The 16,562-nt window shown below is 46.4% G+C and overlaps 1 protein-coding gene across 1 annotated transcript in view; it reads right to left on the reverse strand.

Annotated features, from left to right (window-relative positions):
• Positions 1–59: 59 nt before the first annotated feature.
• Positions 60–16,562, reverse strand: part of EPS8L2 (EPS8 like 2) — a 41,928-nt gene continuing 25,425 nt past the window's right edge. The window contains exons 5-21 of the mRNA XM_042882098.1: positions 15,969–16,130; positions 15,072–15,221; positions 14,502–14,581; positions 14,212–14,351; positions 12,794–12,873; positions 12,219–12,345; positions 11,866–11,954; positions 10,845–10,919; positions 9,924–10,072; positions 9,637–9,763; positions 9,309–9,424; positions 6,515–6,626; positions 6,119–6,226; positions 4,944–5,085; positions 2,951–3,134; positions 2,566–2,698; positions 60–2,252 (exon numbers count right to left, since the gene is read on the reverse strand). Coding sequence (XP_042738032.1) covers positions 2,181–2,252; positions 2,566–2,698; positions 2,951–3,134; positions 4,944–5,085; positions 6,119–6,226; positions 6,515–6,626; positions 9,309–9,424; positions 9,637–9,763; positions 9,924–10,072; positions 10,845–10,919; positions 11,866–11,954; positions 12,219–12,345; positions 12,794–12,873; positions 14,212–14,351; positions 14,502–14,581; positions 15,072–15,221; positions 15,969–16,130 — 2,046 coding nt within the window. The 3' untranslated portion in view covers positions 60–2,180. The remainder of the gene's footprint in view (positions 2,253–2,565; positions 2,699–2,950; positions 3,135–4,943; positions 5,086–6,118; positions 6,227–6,514; positions 6,627–9,308; positions 9,425–9,636; positions 9,764–9,923; positions 10,073–10,844; positions 10,920–11,865; positions 11,955–12,218; positions 12,346–12,793; positions 12,874–14,211; positions 14,352–14,501; positions 14,582–15,071; positions 15,222–15,968; positions 16,131–16,562) is intronic.

Raw genomic sequence — 16,562 nt, forward strand, 5'->3', positions numbered from 1 at the left:
TAACAACACTTTCTCGAGCTCTGTTGCTTACTTTGCTATCCAAAAGCAAGAGACAGAGATGAAGTTATAACTTAACTATTTTAATAAATCTTATACAGTGCATGGTTATATTATTTTCTCCTTCGTTCAATGTACAGTGCATTACAGCATTATTTGCAGGCAGTACAAATAGAGCAGGTGCACCGCTCAGTCACGTGGGAAGTTCTAAAAGTGACCCCCAGTGAGGCTTACAGACACTTTTATTGAAAGAAATGCTCCCGTAGCTACCAGCTGGTGCATACGCTTCCATTCCAATCCCAAGTAACTGTAATTCTGCTGATTCTGTGCAACCTCATACACAAACACAAGAATGGTGCTGTGTTCCCAAGCTCACTGCTCACTTTTAATTGCAGAGTTGATTGGCCTCCTGTGCTTGTACTGCCAATGGCTCGCCAGTGTTCACTCCTGCTTCTCATCTCCACCAAATCCAAAGCCCGGGCTTCTCAGGAGGATTGTTCTCTTCATCGCTCCCTTTGCAAATTCCAGCCTTTTCAGAAGCCTTGAAGCTCCCTGCCTGCACCCCGGTTCTGCCGATGCTAACAACGTCCAATTCAAAGACGAAGAAAACAAATAATCCATTGGGAACATTTTTGGAAGATCTAAGCCAAAGTCATTGGTATTCTCACATTGAGTCATCTGTCCCCCAGCCACCTGCATGGCTTTTTTCCACTACATGAGCAAGCACGGGCCCAAACCATGCCAAGGCATTCACCTTTCAGGGGGTGGTTGTGCTCTGTGGAGGAAGTGAGACCATCCACAGCACCTAAAGGAGAGCATGCGAATGGGGCTCTGTGCTGTCTGGGCCTGAACCCATCCAGCCAGTTAGTGTGAGTGAGAAAGGCAAGGCATTCCCCATCATACTTGTTTTAGTGCATTCTTTGCAAGATTGTCTGTCAGTAAAATACAGATATGAATACGGTGAGTTCACCTTGCTGAGGGCAGGAAATCTGTTATATGCTTGTTTGAGCTTTTAAAACCTTGAGTAAGTTACTGATGCACAATCACTTGATTATATCTAGGAAAAGGGATTTTTTCCCTCATCCCTATTTGTAGATTGTAGGAGTGAGGGAACATTTCACTAGAAAGATGCATATATATGCACATAACATTAATAAGAGAAAGAAGAATTGAAGAACAGCAGCATCTACTAAATCAGAGTTCTTTCTTTTCTTTTCCTGATTTTACTGATTTTTACTGATACTAAAACAGCCATTCCTTATTAGGAAACATCTCAGATTACTCTCTGCAATGAAAACATGAAGGTGAAGGTGAGTGGTGACCACCCTGGGAATGGCTTTGGGTGTGAGCAAGCAGCAGGGGCTTATCTTCTCCTTATTTGAGGCCTGGCTTTGGCAACGCTGCAGCTTTCTGGCCCAGGATCAGTGCCAAGGTGAAGGGCTGAGAGCCCCAGCCTCTGGTAAGCAGGGATGATCAGGCTGAGCTCACCTATTTGCAGATTCAAATCCCTTCAAAGCCCATTTCCACTGCTGGAAGGCAGCACTCAGGGGTACGGGTATTTAAGGAAGCAGCCCAGTCTTAGGTAAGGCGTGTTGCAATTCTAACCTGGTCCAACGAGAGGGCATGTGAGGACATAAAGGACTGGGAGCTAACACTGAGCCCTTGCTGGTGGGCTGCAGGGGGTGTGTGCCACCGAGAAGGACAGGAAAGTGGGGGAAAGGAACTATTTCTGTGGCCCAAACTCCTCTAAGCATTCAGGCTGACTTGTTCTGTGCCAGGTGCTGTGCCCTCTGCTCCCAAGGGGACTGGGAGCACAGACAACCCTGCTTCAAAAGCTCTGTTTTGTTTTGTTTTCTTGAATCCAGCCATTGTCATACATTCATACCCGTGTGAATCCTCATCTGTTCTGATCACATGCACATACAATTTCAGTATAAAATATATAGATATAGATATACATATATATATATATAAAAACTTCATGCAACATTAAAACACCTTTCCCAACGGGATTTGGTCTTAGTGTCTATCCTTATCAACAGTGTTTGAGGAATTGTCCCTTTGATGGCAATTACACTGCTAACTGTGGAGCACTGCTGTCTCTTGTCTAGACTGGGGATCATTGCTTTAATTCCCTTTTTCTGCATTACTACAACTAATAGCTGAAAGAAAGCAGATAGATTTTAATTAGCAGAATCAATCCTCTCCTGGCGACGCTTCATAATTTCTTGGAGCTCTGTCTCTCCTCTGTTTTTCTGGAATGGAAACAAAAAAAGGAAGTTTGAATTTTAACTTCAAACTGTGGTTTAGAATTATAATATCTAATTCCAGAAGAGCAAGTATCAAAGGGAACAGCAAAAAGGTGGACTCTACAGTGGAGACAGTGATCTGCCTTACAGATTTGGGACCCTTCTGCTTAAAGGATTTCTCATCATTTTTAGTGCTGATTTGGTTGGTTGCTTGCTTTTTTGACTTTGTCTTTTTTTAAATTGTACTCTTAAAATGCTTGTTTAATGGGACATCCAACACTGCTGATACAGGCATCCTTTTGCCCAGACAGCTGCTTACCTCCAGCTGGTTTTTTTCCACCGTGATTTTACTGTACACTCGGTTACCCTCATCACCACACACTTTTTTCAGCTCCTCTCTGTTCAGGGAGAAAAGCTGCGCTCCAGTAAGGATGCCAAGGTGTTCCACCGTCCTGGGAAGACACAAAATCAGTATTAAAACCAGTGCCATGTGTGGTCTTCACCAGTGAAGGATGTGCGTTGGGCTGTGAGTTGTGAAGATCAGCGAGACGCTGGCTTTGTTTGCAGCTGCTGTTAGATCTACTCTCTGTACTGTAAGATGGTATTTACTGGGTAGCACAGAAAAAAAGGGAGCCATTTGGGCTCCAGACGTACTTTCTTAAATGAGGAACCGACCTTTCAACTGGTGGCAGTGCTGATCTTACCCTTTGCTGAATGACTTTGCCTCCAGCCACGCTTTGACTTCTTCAGCACTGGATTCAAAGGTGAGGGGCACAAAAACTTCCTGAGGCTTCTCCACTCTGAAATTCCTCTGGGGAGGCTGAATTTTACTGTTTGTGATCTTCTTTAGCAACTCATCATTCACCTCGTCCATTTGATGCAGAAGTTCTGGGGAAACAAAGCACACTTTTTAGAGCACCTTCAAACTGTGATCAAGAACAGATTTGTAGAGGGAGATCATCAAGATTTTGGGTGGTGGCAAACTGATGGAGCAGGATTTCCTTGCCTTTCCTCCCAAGCCTGTCAACTTCTTTTGGCTTTTGAATCATCACTTTTTCTTTGGAAGAAAGCTGGATTTCTCCACTGCTCCTCCAGAATGATGGAGAGGAGGTATCACAAAACAACAGCCAAATGCCCATCATCTGCACAGCGGTCACTGAACCTAAAAAGCTGCCTCAGCTAAGTGCCACTAAGCACATATTTGACCTAATTTATATGAAAATATATAGTGACTGATCTCTTGTTTCTTGTGTTGCTACGCTCTCCCATTCATCACGCTTCATTCAAGCCTAGCAGAATGTTGCTCAGCAATGTAAAACACCTGATCTGGCAGTGACTTGCTGCCATCAGTGCTATCGGGTGGTGACAAGGGACTCCCCAGCCCTGTGATGCTGTTTTGTTTTTGCTTTAGACGATCATTTTCCTGTCTTGAGTTACTTAGTTCCCTTCAGGCTACTGAGATAAGGAAATTGCCCTGCAAACTTAGTGGCAGAGAGGGGAAAAGAAAACCCAGAGCATGTGAGACAGCAGAAGTCAGAGAGGCCTAAATGTATTTTTGACAGCAGGTTCCCATTTTTCTGTGTCTCTGTGTTGCTGTCTATTTTCTTCCCATTGCCTTCTTGCCATTAGGTGACATGTGATGACCTACAATTAGAGCCTTCTTTTTAAGCTGTAGTCCCACTCCCTGCATTCTTCTGTCCTCACTGTGACTTTTGATAATCTGCAGATCCCAATCTTCAGCCTTCAGCTTTTGCCTTGCAACCAAATAGAAGTGGGAGGAAGCCTGAACTGGGAGTGACCAGTACAGCTCCAGTGACACATCACCCAGTATCACTTTTTCCATGACACTCCTGAAGGCTGAGGAGAATAACTCAGTGTTATTAATAGATATGTGACTACAGTGTCTGTAATGTGGGGCTTTCCTCTGTCCCAGAAGAGCTTCTGCTTCCAGGAGGATACAGGAGGTGAAGAGGAGATGAACTCTGGCTATGGCTTTCAGCAGTCAGTATGCTACAAGTGTGTTTAGGGTGAGGCAAGGGGGTGAGGTGTGCAAGGCTCCTGGTCTTTCTCATGCTACTTGTCTCTGTATGGCTTCTGCAGAGGGAGGGTGTGATGTACATCTCATATGTGACAGATCTGGTGGCTGGGATTTCCTTGGAACCATTCAAAGGAACGGGCCAGCTGGGCACTGCATGTGTGACAGGAGACGAGCGCAAAGGGAGTGAGAGAACAGGATGGACCTGAGTGGGGATGGCTGCTTCAAGTCACTGTGAACGGAAAGGGGGCTCTCTCCTTGGGAAGAGGAAGGTCAAGCTGGAAGAAGGGTTAAGACGATTTTAAATCACCTTTTTGCCCTCCTTTTCTCAGCTGCCTGGGCTCAGTCAGTGAGCTCCTCTGGGCTGCTCTGCTGGCTGGAATCTCTACATCTTTTCTAAAACCATTGCTGCTCTCGTGCTTATCACTAAAGCTGCACTCACTTCTTGTGCAAAGTCTCATGAGAAGGGATGTGCATTTGGTAGGTTGCCATGGCCACACGCACACAGATACAGCAGGCAGATCATTATGGCAAAGGTAAAGAAAGAGAAGAAACCACAGGGACGGGGGTAGACACAAGCACATGTTCACAAAAAAGTCCTGAAGCAGAGCTGCCTGAGAGCAGCACATGTGGTGTAAAAGAGGCAGATGGGAGGCACATACGTTCTTTGGCATCCTGGGGAGAGTTACGTGACAACATTTCACTTCCCCATTTATCCCCAGCGTAGCTGGCAGGCAGCTTGTGAGTTGGGCTGGATGGCCCATATCCTCTGGGACTCGGGTCTCCTTTGTACCTCTGGTTAGCCTGGATGAGCAAGAAAATAAACTTATAAGAATATTTCTTTTTGTCATTTCCTGCGTTTTATTTATTTATTGTTTTCAGATATTTTGTCTCCCCGCCATGGTAACAAATGGAGGGATAAATTGCTGCGTCCTCCTTGTGAGGGTCTTCCCTCACTCAGGAAGCACTGTGTGGAACTGAGTTCAATTCTGGGGCCTCACAGGAATAAGCACAAGAAGAAAACAAGCCAAAATCCCATTTGGAGCTAAAACATCAATGCTCCAGTAATTGGATGTTGAGTGGGACTATTGCCAAGTGCCCAGAGCAGTCTAGAAAGAGGCTTTTTATATTTTCTTAATTAAACTTTTTGTCCAAAGGCCTTCTGGAGCACCTTATCCTTTGCCCAACTTGAGAAATACCAAAGGGGGGAAGAAATTCCATGCTTCCTTCAGGCATTTGGAGCTCTCTGTCACATTTTTGCAACGCGAGGTGCTTGAGAGTGGTATTCACTTAGTGCTCACTTGGCTGGAATTTCAGGCTGCCTCTACTCCAGCAGTTTTTTCCTACTGCTGAGTTGAATTGTTGAGAGAACTGTCTGGTCTTAAATTCCCAACAGCAACAACATCTATCCTCAGTGCTTTGGTGGCAAAAAGCGCTCTTATGGCTGCATTAGCTCTCTCATCCTGCTTACAGCACAGCCCTGAAAACATCAGTTTCACAGCTGAGGCGGTGGTAAACTGTAGGCTAAGAAGTACATGAGCTTGGCGGGAAGGCACTAGCAAAAGGTGAAACTACTTCAAGCCACTGCAGCCAGCAGATATTTGGGGACAGCTCTGTGTGAGACCTTTTATCTGTTTGGGATGGCTGCACGCAGTGCAGGGGGAGATAAACAATGGCAGAATGTGGGAGTTTATCACAGGAACAACCCGGACCCCAGCTCATGTGCTTGTGACGGTCCCTGCTGTCCTCCATGTGATATCCTAAGAAATCCAGGCTATTCCCAATGGCTGACTATGTCCTGCTACAGGCTAGCAATTAACATCACCTGGCTACACACCTGTTCGAGCTCCTCCAGTTTCACCACATCCAGGATGTTATAAGGGACGTAACCAGCCTGCCCGCTCCGGTTGAGCAACTTCCACCACTGCTTATTGTCTTCCAGCACCTGACAGAGAGAGGGAAAAGGATTGCTGGTGAGACCATCTGATTTCTGGCCTCTGTAAGTGGGACACATGGAAAGAAATGGCACGCTGAAGTGGTTGGAATAATATTGCTGACACTAGCAGATCTGCTGCACTGACGTGCAGTTCTGGAGTGAAGCCTTTCTTGAAAAGCATTGCAATTTATCCTAACGATAACAGGGGAACTCTGCTAGGGTTTGTCTCTCCGTTGTTGAGATCTTTGTCTTGTTCCTACAAGGGGAGGAGAGTACACCTCTGGGCACATTGCTCACCTCCAGAATTTCATCCTTCAGCACTGAGAGTTCATTGGCATTTCGTGCTGTGAAATCGTAGCGGATTTTGGCATATCTCCTCGGCTGGGCCATTCCTTGCGCCTCAAAATTCCTGCAGGAGAGAGAAAGAAGATTTTCAGAGGAGACCTATTGAAGAACTAAGGCCCTACAGGTCCACACAGGTGATGGCTGTGCAAGTGCAGGTTGAACCAGTTGTGTTTGTGTTAGAAGGGGAAGTGCCTCTCTGCTCCTTGGCAGGGAGAAGGGGTGTCAAACACGAGCATAGGTAGCACTGACTGGAAATCTGTGCTTTGTTCTTTTTTTCCAGCAGGCAACACTGAGCTACTGAAAGATAATTGCGCAGATCCATAGGAAAAGTGAGTTGAATGTTTCTATTCTACGCTTGGTGGGAGGAGAAAAGCATTCAGGTATATTGCTTGGAGATCTGTGGCAGAAGAATGCACGGCTTTCTATGTTAAACCAGCTTTTTGTTTGGAAAGGAGCAATAAATGCAGGAGGTTGTCCAAGGTGGAAATGTGAGGTGAAAGATTTTGTTTGGCCCAAGCTGAAATGTGTTGGGTTTTTTGTTTTTCTTCCCCTCTTTTTTCCTGGCTTAGGAAAAAATGTGCCTATCTCATCTCTTTCTCTCTGGTTGGGATGGGCATAGTGTTATTTTTTAATCCCAAATATGCCTGCAGTATGGGTAAAGCTGCATTGCCTGGTTGTGTAACCGTAGACAGGAAATACTTTAATGCATTTTTCGTGGATCTTTCTGCCTATGACTCACAAGCACATACACAGTGCAAGGGAGCTCCAGCTGCTTATGTTCACAACAAACATGCCAGCAGGGTGTGAGGTTCTCCTCCCATGGAGCTACCCCAGTTTATATCAAGGTCCATGTAATTTGATGAAGCCAGTTATACAGCTGCAGGTGGGCTGAAAAAGGTGCAACCCATTGGCTTAGTGACTTGGTACCATGCTTAATTCTGCAGCGTGGCCTTCAGTTCACTTGATTTGGAATGGCTCTCAGTTACCAAAGCATGGTGCAGTCTTTCAGACAGATGGAATCTACCAGTCAAGAAAGGGAGTGATGGCCTTACCCTGCAGTGCCCTGAAGGTAGGGAGAGGGGTGAAAAGCCTGAGTTACAGACTTATTTTGTACCATTTCAGAATGTAAATGGGTCACGAGGAAAGAGGACAGCTGGAGGAGGGTGAAGGTAAAGTAAAGCATAGATGCATGCAAAACACATGTGAGCATCACTGTTTAATTCTGCCTAGGGCTTTTGTGACACTTCTCTGCAGCCCAGAGCCCTGTTATAAATAATAATACATGCATGGGTGCTCTTGCTAATATAGAGTCTCTTGGTTAGAAAACTAGCAGGAAATGCTCTGTCCCTGGGCTGTGATGTTGGCAATTATCTGGGCAGACTTGGCTGAAGCCTGCTCTGGACTGAAGAATCATGGAAACATTCTCAATTATAGCATCTGCTTCAGTGCCATTAACTTGGGTGGCTTTTTTTCTTACATATAACATAAGGAAAAGGTGCTGCTGATAGTCTGAAAGGTAGGTAAAAAGGAAAAAAGGCATTCTCATCTACTCTTCCATGAGCTCATGCTGTAGTTAGGCTGGGTGGTGTTGCATGGAAATGGTCACCATGGTGAAATGGCATGCTGCTAATTTGTATTCCACTCAATACGACCGTGCCCTGGTTGAGTTTGTGATCCTGAGAAATGTGGGCCTGACAAAGAGTGAGGTCAGCACCCAGAACTTCAGGAGAGCAAACTTCAGGCTGTTTAAGGAGCACCTCCATCCCTGGAGGAGTTCTTGACCAGCGTGGATGGGCCTCTGTGCAACCTCATCTAGAGGCTGGAACCTGATGATCCTTGAGGTGCCTCCAACCCAAGTCGTTCCATGATCCTATGATTTATTATTTACTTATGCTAAGACTAACAGGTAAAACTGTTTTCTTCTCTGCCTTGCCTACCAGTCACCTAAGATGGGCTTAAAGGTTCTCATGTAAACTGATTTCTTATTTTTCACAACATCGCTGATCAAAAACAGAATTGGAGAATCTGTTACCAAAATTCTCTTTCCACTCAGTGCACTGTTTCTGCAACATTTTATGATCAAACCAGGACATTTGGGGGGCAAATAGGCAGAATAAATTCTTTTGCTGTTGCAATTGGATTTGAAGATTTTACTGTGAATCCGAACATTTTGTAACAGCAGTAAAGCTTGTAAATCTTTTGGATTTGAACATTAAAACATGAAACAAACTGTGTGCCTTTAGGCTTTTTTTTTCCAGCCCAGTGCTGGCTTTGGAAAAGTCTGTTAATTGCTTTGCTGTGTCTGGACTTCCAGCCTTTAACATTTCATGGCTCATTAGTGTAATCCAGGCCTGTGCTTGTGTGGAGAGAACTTCATGTCAAATCACTGCAAAGTGAAGTATGGCAAAGAATCCATCTGTAATTTGGGAAGAGTTTGTTGGAGTTTGGAGGTCTTAGGAAACATTAAAAGGCACATGATGCTTAGCATCACTTTGGTGAGTTGATGTTATGGAATGACATACTGACAGACTAATGAGGCCAGCCAGGAGCTTTGCCTCTTCAGGCAGAAAGCACGTGCAGCTCATTTCCTTATAGACCTGATTAAAAAGTTCTCTCTACCTTGGCCCCAAGTCCATCTGTCAGGCTTCCAAAATGCCTTGTTATCGAGATGTGGTGCAGTGGGTGCTGCTGAGGTTACGTGGGGAAGGCCAAAGCAGTGTTTTGCAGGGTGGTGTTGGTACATTACCTATTTACATGCTGAGTTACGTTCTGTTTAAAGGCATCCACAGCTTGTGTCTGATCAGCTGCCTGGCCACGCTTGAGCGAGGAGTTACGGTACGGATATCCATTGGCTGATGATAGCTGGAAGGGGAAAAATGGAGTCAGTGGTGCCACTGTGGAAAGGGGGAAGCTGCAACAGAGGGAAAGGAGTGCCTGACAGCTTTGGTCTCCCTGAGTTCCTCTGTTGCCACATGCAGAGGCTGGAGAAATTAGCTGTAGGCTGTGCAGATCCTTCTGAAGAAGAGAAAGGAAGGGTGAAAGGGAGAAAGGATGGTCCAGAGCACAAAACTTACCTCTTCTTGCAAGTGCCCAATGTCTATTTCCCAGGGAGCTCCGCGGAAGATTTCTATGGGTGGTTCCCAACCATTGCGGAATTTGGGGATGTAGGTAGGAATGTTTGCTTCTCGGGGCCATTCAGCCCTAGAATGTGAAGCAGGGAAGAAGTAGATGGTGAGAAAGTAACATCTGTCCCAAAGCATGCAGTACCGCGTGCCAGGGAAAGAACCAAAGATGACGTAGCTGTAAAATCAAGCATGCCTTAAGAGCCTGGGATTGCTGGTGAGACAGCAGCTGTCCTCACCTGGATCTGGTCCATGCCTCTCCCAGGGAATCCCATAGGCTTATCTCTTTTGGTGTCAGGTGTCCTTTGAGAAAATCTGTGGCATCTTTAGAAAGAAGTGGACTGATGACAGACCTGGCAAGCTCAGGGCCACCACAGCTATTGATGATCTGAATTACAACACAGACACAGAGGAGTATGAGATTTTGCAGGAAAGGTTCAAAATATCATGAAAGACATAGAAACCAAAGACAAAAATCAGTCACTCTAAGCATTTGGACTCTCTGTGCCTGCCCACCTTAAAGAAAAGGTATACCTTCTAGACTGTATAAAGAAAGAACAAATAAATAAGGCAAATAATTCCTGACTAAATTCTCCAAAGGATCCACGGGATCGCCTGACAGCCTAGCAGCAGCTAATGTTTACATTAGCTGTCTCCAGAAACATCAGCCTAATTCTCTGCAGAAGTCTGAATAGTTCAGGGAAAGGCAGTAGTTTTTCTACTTGGGTCAAATAAACCTTAAAACCAGCCATTGCTGGAGAAAGGATACAAACTGCCACGCTGAAAAATGGAAAATCTCTTGGTATTTCTGCATCACTTCTGGTTTCTTCTCTAGGTTGGATTCCTGCCTCTTCCTTTCAGTGCAAATATTGAGCCACGTTTACTCAAAGGTGAGACCAGGCAGATTCCCAACAAGAACCAAAGCTGGCTCTCTCTTCACAGTAAGTCTTTGTGAATGTGGTGGAAAGTTTCGTATTTGCTTGGGTTTGGGCATTTAACTCAGGCTGGAAATCAGATCAGAAAGCAGGAACGCTGGTTGCTTACTGAGAAAACTTTGGAAGGTTCTGAGCAGCTTTCTGATTTCTCTGCACAATTTAGCTGCAAAAGCAACATTAGAAATAAAAAGCAAATTCACAGCAACACCTGTGAATTAGTCTTACCAGTTCCAGTGGCCCAAATAGGAAATGCACCAACTCTGAAGCGCTTGGGTTCTGAATGTGCTTTCTCAGTTTGGCCTGAAAAAAAAAAAAAAAGAAAAACCCACTTTAATCCTAACCTGATTTTGGTTAGGATGCTATAACATGAGGGCTCATGATCCCTGACGATCACTGATTCCCCACTCGCCTTCTTGTTTGCCCCCACTTTTTCTTTGCAGGCTTCTGGATATATGGATAGCCAAGTCCAAGACCTGCATGTGGGGAGAGCTGTGGATGCATGGCCTTGGCTTTAGCAGGTCCTGATCAATTCTCATCCCAAGCACATATGAATATCTGCTTCTAAAAGAAAAGGCTGCATCTTTGTGTCCTGCCTCAGGCTTCTTTCCAGTCTCTGTGGTTTCCTTACTGATAACTTTTCAGGAAGTATCTTGTTCACTGAGCAACTTCAGAGCTGACAAAATTTCCTTCTGGCTCATTACCCTCCTGGTCTCACACACTTGTCTAAGCAGTGCTCGCAGCACTGGGAACATCTTTGTGCTCCAACTTGTCATCTTCTCAATGCCTCCTGGTACAGCTCTTCAAGAGCAGGAACAGAGTAGGAGCTGGGAATCTGGGGGCAAGGAGGGATACCTCATGAGCAGGGGCACAAAGGCTTGGTATGGCACAGAGAGAAAGGAGGCACAGGCAGAGGAGCAGGTGGCTCCTTTCAGCTCAAAGTGCTTGTGAAATGGGGCCAGGTGCTCACTGTGTGTGCACCATGGCTCTGGCACATGCACAGGCAGTGGAAGGCACATGCCTTTTCCAAAGGTGGACTTTAGGCTTCTAGCTTCAGCTTGAACAGCTTGGCTAAAGGAGCCTACACAAACCTCACGCAATGTTTGTTTTGTGGTTGGTTCTGGCAGAAGAATCTGAAATTCACACCTTTGTCCCTTGATAGTGCTTTCACTACACATTTCACTGCAAATGCTTACTGCTGCAGTGAATCTGGCTGCCATGTGGCTGCCTAAGATCCCCAGTGTCTTACCAAGAGGTTAAAAGCCAGTTTGGTTTTCTGGAAGCAGTCGATGAACTCAGCCTCGCTTGGGGGTCTTGCTCGAAGAGTCAGCATTCCCTCTTCAATGAGAACGTGGAGAGAAAGACAGTTTAATTAGTGTGTCCCTTTCTGGATGGCACTTCTGCTGGCATGCAGGTAACAGCTACTGAAAATCTATGGATTGAGAGAAGTCAAATCTCTGCACTAAGTCCCTAGAGTCCAGCAGGACTTTGCCAGTGGTGTTTTGCAAACTGAGGCAGGGCTGCACTGACCTAGCCTTGGGAGCTGAGGCTTCCCAACCTGTGCCCCCACATTCCCCACCTGTTCTAGCTTCTGCACTCTACCTGCTGGGCCTTTCTTCTTGTTCTTCTTCCCTTTCTTCCTTTGGTTGAGCTGTTTGAATGCCTCTGCAGCCTTCTGAAGCCTGGCAACAAAGACTTCAATGTCATCCAGAGTGCAGTTCAGGATTTGCTGTGAGAACAGAAGTGCAACAAACACAGGTGAGAAAGAGCCCAAACTGGGCACAGATGGGAAACAAGAATCCTAGGTCTTTACCTACTTCATTTCATGGAAGACTGAAGAGTTCAGGCAAAAAATTAGGCTGGGTTCATCCCTTTCCCAACACAAAGCTGTGCCTTGTTTTGCACGCTGTGCTTACCAGTGTGATAACTGGCTCCTAGCTAATGGACCTTTGGAAAATAACCCCAAGAGAGGACTGTGCACTGGGGAGAACCCCTCTGAAACCAGCAAAGGAAATGGTAGCTAACCCAGCGATGAAGTTTTGCTTTTGTTTACCCTTCTGAACAGTAGATATCAGTTTAAAAATGAATGAACTACACATAAAATATCCTCATGGAGGAGCCCCTTGCGTCTTTCCTGTCTTCCCCTTTTCCTTCTGCCTTCTGTTCTTGTTACCAACCGTTTCTTTTTCGATCTTCTGTGCTAAGATGGCGCGGGATTCTTCATGGTCCTGGGAGGCAGAGCCTCGGCGCTCATAGTCTGCAGACAAGGAAGGGGAGAGAAAAAATATTTCTTACCATGGAAGATTGAAGATGGGCCCCATCAAACACAGTGACCCAGGAGTGGTAACACCTGGCTGTGTTTGTTCATTCCTTCATTCCGAGAGCACCTCGGAAGCTCACAATGGGCAGGAGGTGATCAAAGATGCCGATTAAATCTGCCACGGGTTGCAGCACCTGTGTCTGTATGCTGCCTGTTTTCAGATGGGAGCACTGGATAAATCATGGACAGCAGCCAGCTACCAGCTACAGGCAGAGACCTGCAAGCCCCAGCTGCTGGGAGGCTCCCACTTGTTTGCCCTCAATGCATCTATGCTACCTTAGGGCCACTGAAGAGCTGCCCCCAATATTGCTGAGCATCCCACAAACACAAGTGTGGTCGGAGCAACTCTGAGTCTGTCTTCTAGCCTGAGCTCCCCAGGAAAGAAGAAACAAGACCTGGAAATGAATGCAAGTGTCGCCCGCTAGAAAGCAGCCTGCCAGGAATTCTGCATGATTGGTATTCAGGCAAGCCTCTGCAAAAATCAGCATTTTTGTGCCAACTTGCATGCAGTCTCTCAAATGTTTTTAGCTGATACTAAAAAGAACAAAATTCAGGTGTTGAAAGATGGTCTGGCTCTGAATTATAAATCTTATTTTTGTTATGAACCAAAAATAGGCTCTCCATCCAGGAGACTGGATCAACTGCTTGGCCTTGGATCCCAACCCAGTTAAATGAGTGTTTACTCTCATCAATTTGAACTTTCTTACTGTATTCTGATTACATACTTTCCGAGAAATTCACCTCAACAGAAACTGGTACAACAGGCTATTTGCTGGTCATTTTAGTCAACTCCAGATCTTTTTCTTTTTTTTCTTCCAGAGAAAGAGCTTATTTCTGCTACTGGGAGCTTTTTTCTGTGACTGCTTTCTCCAAAGAGGGCTACAACTTTTCTCAATGCAGCTCAAACTGAAGTCAGGATGACGTTGGAATAAGGTTTTAGAGGGGTGAATTCCAATCTGCCTTTCCACACTCAGCTCTAGAATTCATACATATCGCTCAATTTCTGTGGGTGAAATGTGCGTTCTTTGTGAAGCTCGCAAGGGCCAGGAATGTGCCTTTCTGACCAGGTCTGTACATTTTGATTTCACTGAGCTGAGCTGTCATCATTCAGTTTGCTGAGGGCCTGTCACCTCTTTGGGTGCTTCACAGCACAGTGTAAAGACACTGGGTGGCAACAGTGGGGCTGAAATGACCCCAGGCTGTTTCAGGAAGGTTGTCTGCCCAGGCTGATGAGTCCCCATCCTTAGGGACAGACTCACTGAGCTCTCCCAGTACCTGGTTCATACTGGGCAGGGGGTGCCACCCGGTTCCTGTTCATGGCTTGGCCTCGCATGTCGTGCTGAATCGGGATGGGGGCTGGCCCTTGTGGTGGTGGGAGGATAGACTGTCTCTGCTTGATCTTCTCTTGATTTGCCCTGCAAGTCGACAACACAGAACAACCCCGTCAGAGGATGCTGATCCTAATTCCAAGAGATCTGTGTGAATGCTGGAGCAGGGATGCGGTGCTGGGGGTGATAGGTACACTGCCTACCTTGCCCCTTTGTCCTGAGTCCTGCAGTACTTACTTGAGCGTCTGTGGTCGTATTTTCTTCCCATGCTTGTGGTCTGCCAGGGCACTTTCTATGTCTTCGTGAACCATCTCCGCCTCGAAAAGAAATTGGAATATTTTACTACGGGGCTGTGCTTTGCAAAGCTTGAATTGTGAGTAAGGGGAGAAGTGGCTGGCAGAGAGCTGGGAACATATCTTGTTCTGTTTACAAGATTGCTTGGCCTTGGGGTGGTCTGCAGCCAGACATCACTGACTGCAACGCAGGAGAGCCTTTAAAGGGCAGTGTCAAGGCACCAATATCTGTGCCAACCTTTAGTGTGGCTCACAGTTCCCATTGACCACCATCATCGCCTGCACAATCCACACCTTTGTTTGAACAAGGGAGTACAAAGCCATGCTGCATATTGATATATCCATGCAGGTGGCACTCCTCCCCCCGCCTCACCCAAACCAGTCTGTAAGCTCTCGACAGCCTTGCAGGTTACTTGGCGCAGGTTCCACTGTCTCACATGGCCCAGAAGGGTTTTGGGGGCCACAGCAGCTCCATTTCCCACCAGATCCCAATGGCGAAGAAGGCTCTGCTCACCTCCACCTCATCGCAGTTGAAGAAGTGGATGTCAGGTTTGTGCTGTTCTGAATCCTGGCACACCAGGAGGAGGATGGAGGAATAGCGCATCTGGTTGAGCACCGTCTGGCAGTGCTGGACAGTCGGCAGTGGGAAGTCCTCCAGCTCTTCCTGGGAAAGAAGAAGGAATGGGTTGGGCTTGAAGAGAGAGACCTGACAGAGCTTGTGTTCTGGGATTTCCTTGACCCATCAAACATACTTGTTACCATCTGCAAAGGGCCTGGGGCTATGGAGAACTGGGAGAGGGGTGGACGCCAAACATCTCCTGAATCTCAAACAACTTGAGTTCTCTCGCTCACCGCGAACCATGTTGTGCTCTACCTGCATCAGCCACTTGCCATGCATCCCAGCAGAGTGCTGGGAAGAAAGATGCCTTCTGGATGACAGCAGTGAGCAGCTTGCCCTGCCACTGACTCTTTGGATGAAATTGTGCAAACGCTTTTTGGTTTTTCACTGTTAAACCCAGAGCAGCACCACCCTTCTCCTGCTGTCTGGATGTGGCACGGTTTTCAGGCAGGGAATCCTGCATGTTGTTATAATACCAGTAACAAGTTCTTTCCTCTCTACTCATACGTTATATATAGGTCTCGGTGGACCTGCAAGTCTGCATCACTCCCACAGAAAACAGTTACACTGTTTGCTTGGAGCACAGCTCAAGGTATCTTCTATGTGGACTATCTGTGCTCGGGAGCCAACCCACACCTGCTTACCCTTCCAATTAGAGTCAGCCAGCCCCTGCAAAGCCTGGAGTGGATTTTGATAGTGATTCACCCTTGTTTGGTTTCCTTACTTAGGGAAGTACTAACCATCCGTAGATGGTTTCCCTAAGTAGAACCCCCTATGTTAACCTCTGGCTACCTGTGACTCGCAGTCTAGCAGGCGGATGGACTTGTCATTCACTTGCAGCAGCATCTCCTGTGTCCAAATTTTCTCCTTGGAGTTGAGCAATAGGAGTTTTCGGATGGCATCATCCACTGTCACGATGGATTCACTCTTGTCCATGATGAAGGTGGCCAAGTGCTGAAGTTGAGAGGAAGGGGGAGAAAACAGGTAAAAAAGCTTTGATGGGTGTATTGTAAGTCACGGGTAAAACCACCTCTGGAAGTTTGGACAGTTAGTTGTTCCTTATTGCACAGGCTCAACAGAGTTGCTGTGCAAAGCGTGCATTCTGGTTGTTAGCACCAGACATGACTGCACTTGCCTGCTTTCCCAGCCCTGTTCTGTGTCCTGAAGCAATGATCCAAGCATTACACTTGGCACTGAATTTATACAGACTTGTGTAATCGAGCAGCACCTGCAGGCTTTTGACTGCTGGCAGGGCTCCACATGAGGGGAATCCCAGCAGGGTAGATCAGGGGGGAGTAACAGAAAGGAGAAGCATCTGCTCTTTGTTGTCTTTAGTACAGGAGTGAGTTTTGCCTGGCTTTTCTCCCTCTGACCTCTTGTTTTCAC

This window comes from Lagopus leucura, unplaced genomic scaffold (assembly GCF_019238085.1).
Source record: "Lagopus leucura isolate 7727_CA_CO unplaced genomic scaffold, USGS_WTPT01 Super-Scaffold_100033, whole genome shotgun sequence".
Classification (NCBI taxonomy): Eukaryota; Metazoa; Chordata; class Aves; order Galliformes; family Phasianidae; genus Lagopus; species Lagopus leucura.